Source organism: Paramacrobiotus metropolitanus, unplaced genomic scaffold (genome assembly GCF_019649055.1).
Source record: "Paramacrobiotus metropolitanus isolate TYO unplaced genomic scaffold, Prichtersi_v1.0 Parri_scaffold0000010, whole genome shotgun sequence".
NCBI classification, from domain to species: Eukaryota; Metazoa; Tardigrada; class Eutardigrada; order Parachela; family Macrobiotidae; genus Paramacrobiotus; species Paramacrobiotus metropolitanus.
The window spans coordinates 1,876,218-1,882,248 of record NW_026570230.1 but is presented as its reverse complement, the minus strand read 5'-3'; the positions used below and the strand labels follow the sequence as shown (position 1 = coordinate 1,882,248).

At 42.7% G+C, this 6,031-nt stretch overlaps 1 protein-coding gene across 1 annotated transcript; it reads left to right on the top strand.

The window, feature by feature from the left end:
• Positions 1–4,725: 4,725 nt before the first annotated feature.
• On the top strand, positions 4,726–5,548 carry LOC129583399 (uncharacterized). The gene is made up of 2 exons (XM_055475186.1): positions 4,726–4,955; positions 5,037–5,548. The coding sequence occupies exons 1-2, from the start codon at positions 4,785–4,787 to the stop codon at positions 5,211–5,213; spliced, it is 348 nt and encodes a 115-aa protein (XP_055331161.1). The 5' UTR covers positions 4,726–4,784; the 3' UTR covers positions 5,214–5,548.
• Positions 5,549–6,031: the final 483 nt, after the last annotated feature.

The window sequence follows — 6,031 nt, the reverse complement described above, 5'->3', positions numbered from 1 at the left end:
AACGATTAATAGCGCACTAGGCATGCGTTTTGCACCTTACAGGAAGGGTGGGAGCGAAAGAATTTAAATTTAGCAGATAATTTATATGCACATCAGCATCAGGATATAGCTTTTTTAAATGAGTTGCTTAAGATGCTTTAAAAATTATGATGAGGCACATAAGATGCTTTAAAATATAGCTTTATGATTTTAACCGTCGAGGTGTTTGTCACAGTGGATTAGCTTTTGTTACTACCCCACACTTTGTTACGTTACGTATCTGCAACGCAGAAGAAGAACCCAAGCAGCTTTCGCCGCAGCCCAGGTTTGCATACTGGTACCGTACATAAATTCCCACGCCGTCGATTAAAAGGCGGAATGCGCGCATCTCTTATACGCGGTTTTCATATTACAAAAGGTAACAAAAGTCCTTTGTAAATTTTAATGACACCACTGCCGAAATAAACTGTCTCTTACGAAGACCGTTTGTTGCCCAGAATCCATTAAATATGGCAAGATCAATGCTCCACGCATGTGGAATACAGGAATATCTTTCTTGAATAACCCTGGTTCCAACTTTCATGTCGAGCAGAGCGATGATATATGGTTTGTTGCTAAAATCTGAATTCGGCAGACAGCTGCTTAGTCCGTTAACATCGACGGTCATTGCGTGCATTGTGTAATTGCGCGCAGCAATCTTCCGCAGTTTTTGCATTAATTAAACGAAGAAATGTGAGTTTAATTGTTACCGGTGAAGTTGTTGCTTTAGCATTGTAATACTACTTACGTTTTGTTTGACTTATTTTGTACATTGTTCACAAGTAAGCACACACAGTATATCGCATCACCTATATAAATTCAAGGTCACGATCGCTAATGATGCTTTTCACAGTTTGATTAATTTACCGTATTAAGTGCTCGTCCTTTTTGCCCTGGAAATATAGAGCCATACGCAGCAAAATGCACTGAAGACTCCGTAATAAAAAACACGTCGAATAGTATTAGTCCCACGAAGTTCTTATATATACAAGTACCTAGTCACCTATACTGTATATCCTACGCCTACAAGTAGACAGTGTCTGTCTGTCTGGGTGGGATCGGGCTATTATCCGACCTTATCCGAATGCTACGGGACATTATCCTTATCTTAATCCGCATCGAACGTTTCGGATAATTACCTTTTATCTATCCGAAATTCGGATTCGGATGGTATAAAATCGGATATTCCTATCCGATGCCTATCTCTAACAGACACTTACACGCCTGTAGATAATTCGGTAAATAGTCGACTCGGAAAACAGGACGTGCGTAGTGCAGACAACAAGCACACCCAAAAGCGTTATGGAGCCCTAAGAGAAGAGCATCATATTACAATAAAAAGTGCATCTTTGCCAGAAATCCATTAGGCACTTTCCAAAAACAGAATCTGCGCTCGTCACCAAGGAGAAAGCTTCACTAATGGTGCTGTCCTGAAACAGACGAAGCAAATAATGAACTCATCCGATATTTAACAACGAAGATATAGGGCGGCTACCGACGCGCTTCCTGCACACACAGCGGAAAACGGATTTATAATGTCGTGGGCGAACGTGACCTTTCCCAGCAATTCATTTTATAACAGTTCCGACATCCACCTTCCCGTGCGAAGGGTCATCGAGTGGTTATCAGTGTATTTACTGTTATCCTTTGGCGGAGGCGTCGGTAATTTGCTTCTTGTCGCCTTGATTGCGTCCAGCAGCAAACTGCGAACCGGTTGCGGTCTGCTTATTGCCCACTGCTTAGCCTCCTATGCGCTGCTGTGTTTCATCAGTTTCCCAACATTAGCCATTCAGATCTACAACAAAGAAGTCAATTGGAGCTACGCCAATCCCAGAACATGCGGAGTTATTGTGTGGATTATGATGACCTTACGGTACGTCGGCAACTGGTTGGACATGTACGTGGCAATCAATCGCATCGTGGCGCTGCTGCTGCCGCATCGTTATAGCGCTTTCTCACAGAAAAGGAAGGAAATGATTGTGGTGTCCGTGTTATGGTGTGCGGCTGCAGTTTTAGGAGCATTAGGCTTCTTTAAAATCGGCTTGGTGTACGATTTAAATCCTTTAGGCAACTGTACTCCGTTTCCAGTTGGAAGACTGGGCAATGTCATTGTATTAATTGGCTTTTATGGACCGTCAGCATTTACAACCGTTTTATATGTTCTGTTGTATATAAAAATGGTGGCCAAGAGAAAGGTCATCAACGGTACGGTTGATAACCAAAAGGATGCGCGCCGTATGGAACGAAAACGATTGGTTACCGCTAATACCATGTGTGTGACCTTTTTGTGGAGTACGGTGTGTTTGCTGGTGATGCCCATTGCCACCGTCGCCACGCCGATCATGGATGACCGGAAGATAACGATGCCGCTGACGGCCATGTGGCTGGCTGTCTTCGCCATGGTGGGCTATGGCACCACCCCGGTAAAATGCAGTTCACATTGAAAAACTAGTATCTTGCTTAGCGTTGTGTTAACGTGCATGACCATTTTAGGCCATATTCCTCTTTATGAAGGAAGACTACAGGATGGAGCTATTCCGGCGGTGTGGTTTGAAATCGCTGCGTATAAGTACACAAATCGGATCCGGAACAGAATCGCGATCGCGAACGGAGGGATCGCGCTCGCACAGTAAAGCCGTTAGCACCACGGCAACCCGGGGCTCGACATGAATTTCTTACAAAGCCTTACTTTAGATATTACTTTTTTGCCGTTTTTAGAAGCAATGGTGTTGTGTATCTGTTCTGTGCCATATAAATACCATTCCGACCAATCAGCAGGATATCGCAGGATCCATATACTGTATTGAGACGTGAAAAATTAGTATCAAAATTAATTAGGAAGTCAGCTAGCTTCAACAGTTGACATCGATTTTCGAATCTAATCCAACAGATAACAAGTTGATGCCAACAAATTCTGATTCATACCACGCGCACGTATTGCATCTTTATATTTAATGCACTTGACCTTTGCGAAAATAATATTACAACCCGTCTTGTCGATTCATGAAATTATAAACGCGATATTTCATTTGGGTTGTCAGTTTCATTACGGTGAAAGTACAAACGAGTTAATGGGTATGGTATTAAATATGAATTGGGCAGTTACATTACAAACCATTAACAATCGCATTGTTTTTTAAGTAAAGTCTGTTAGTGACCACCTGATCAATCGCAACTGTCGGCATACCGCAGACTATGTACGGAGTACCTAACACAAAACACTGTAGCAAACATCGAGGTGCACTAAATAAGTCATCAATTCACAGTTTCAACAAACTGCATGAGCGCTTGAGTGGTTATATCTGCGCGGCATTAGCTTTTCCTAATTATCATTTTGTCCTGCTTTATGCACAAATATCAGAACCGAATTCAATTCACTTTACTACAATTGACTATCGTTGTACAAAAATTTGAATGCTTTGTAATGCACGGATAACAGTTTACGTTAATCTAGCGGCAATTTTTTTATTTAAATGCGTATACAGTGCGCCGACTTACAACGCACAGGTGCAATAATTATTGCTTCCTTAACCTTAGATATAGAGTGATTTGTTGGCCAAATTTCATTTTGCTCATGGAATCTTATTGTATGCGCTAAAAATCAATAGAAGTATAAAGGAAAATGCCGATTAAAGGGGCAGACTGATATCCACACTACGAGTACATACAAATCCACCGAACAAACCGTGTTAAAGGCACCCACCTAATTTCTCCTGGAAGATAATGGTACAGTTTCTAAGGCCCATGTCCGATCCAATGCACCCGTATCCTTCTGATAATACGCTAACAACTTTAATCTAATAAGATGATCAGCACAAGGAAAGGTATGTCCGGAAATCCATTACCCGCTTTCCAAAACAGACCCGAAGCCAGTGAACGATAAGAATAGCTCGCTAATGGTGCTACTCTAACAAATTGCATTAACGAACCAATACAAATATAATAAACACCACCGATAATTATTACAACGCCAGCATGCGCTAAAGCGACGACCTTGGCTGCACCCTCGCTATCTGCTCCGCATTTCAAAGGAAATCTTGGGGAAGATGTCGTTGGTAAATGTGACCTTTCCCGACAATTCGTCCTATAACAGCTCCGATGTCCATCTGCCCGTGCGAAGGGTCATCGAGTGGTTATCGGTGTATTTGTTGTCCTTCGGCGGTGGCATCGGTAACCTGATTCTCGTTATTTTAATTGCGTCTACCAGCAAACTGCGAACTGGTTGCGGACTGCTGATCGCCCACTCTCTAACCTCCTATGCGCTGCTGTGTTTTATCAGTTTCCCAACGATAGCCATTCAAATCTACAGCAAAGAAGTCAACCAAGGTCACGTTAATCCCGGAGCTTGTAAAGCTATCGTTTGGATTATGATGACTTTACGGTATGCCGGCAACTGGCTGGACATGTACGTGGCCATCAATCGCATCGTGGCGCTGCTGATGCCGCATCGTTATAGCGGTTTCTCGCAGATAAAGAAGGAAAAAATTGTGGTCACTGCGTTGTGGTGTATGGCGGCGGTTCTAGGACTGCTGGGCTGTTTTAATATCGGCATAGCGTACGAGTCCACACCGCTAGGCAACTGCAGCGCGTTCCCGATGGGAAAACTGGGTAACGTTATACTACTGATTGGGTTTTACGGACCGGCAGCGTTTACAGCCGTTTCGTACGTTTTGTTATATATAAAGATGGTGACGAGGAAGAAGGTCATCAGCGCTGCGGACAACAAACAGAAAAATGCGAATGCGCGTCGTTTGGAACGAAAACGCATGATTACGGCTAATACGATGTTTGTGACCTTTTTGTGGAGTACGGCCTGTTTACTAGTGATGCCCATTGTCGCGACGGCCACACCAATTATCGATGACCGGAAAATAAATATGCCGTTGACGGCCATGTGGCTGGCCGTCTTCGCCATGCTGGGTTATGGCACCATACCGGTAAAACGAAATTTCTTTTAAGGGGGTGTCTTCAGGCGCATAATCTGTTTTAATTATGCTTTAACGTGTCTGCGTTTTTAGGCTATATTTTTCATTATGAAGGAAGACTATAGGATGGAGCTGTTCCGACGATGCGGTATGAAATCTCTGCGAATAACAACGTGGATTGGATCTGGAACGGAATCACGATCGAGAGCGGAAGGATCGCGATCGCACAGTAAAACCGTTAGCACTACGGCAACCCGGGGTTCAACATGAAGTTCTTACAAACTTTTTTCTATTGCAGTATTTGATGCATTTGACCTTAGCAAAATCGATATTATGTCTTGTCAAGTCATAAAATTACAGAAGTGATACTGTATTTCGGTTGGCACTTGGCAGTTTCACTACAATACATGGATGGGTAAAAGTATTCAAATATTCATTTTTTGACGAAGTCTGTAAGTGACTACCTAATCACTCCGATCCTTTTTTTCATTGAGGGAGTTTTTTTATCGGGCCGGTGGTTCGTGTTTCCTAAAACAAATCTGAGAAAGGTGTCCATAAGTCATGGACCAATTGGTAGTACAAGGGTACTACTTTAATTGTTTCCGTGTACGCTTGTTTCCTTTGTCTGAAATCCGTCAGCCCATGTACAATTAATAAAATAAACGTTTCACTGAGAAAATGCACGGTCTAAAGCCAGTCGCGGAGCAAAAAAGAGGTGAAAGCACATTATTAATTCATAAAATATTCATATTATTATTGATTGTTAATAATTCATAAACTAGTATTAATTCATAAAAATATTACCAGTTCCTAAAAATAGCCTTCCTATTTGGGAAAGCATCTAAACAATCGCACCTCCGTCGACCACATTATGCACGTACCATCAGCCTGCTAGCACCGTCAGACCACTCCCGGCCCGGTGGATATGTGCACTGGAATCGGGTAGTTCCACGAGTCTCGGCCCACGCTTATCTTGCGTTGGTATTTTAAGTGCATTGTAAAGCGTATTCAGTTCTACACATAGATATGACGGAGGATATCCTGTCTGAATGTGACCTTTTCCCTAAAATCTCCTCACGCAACCGCTC

Coding starts and splice junctions, on each gene's coding strand:
- LOC129583399 (XM_055475186.1), top strand. CDS start 4,785: ATGATTACGGCTAATACGATGTTTGTGACCTTTTTGTGGAGTACGGCC. Junction 4,956..5,036: donor TGGGTTATGGCACCATACCG/GTAAAACGAAAT, acceptor CTGCGTTTTTAG/GCTATATTTTTCATTATGAA.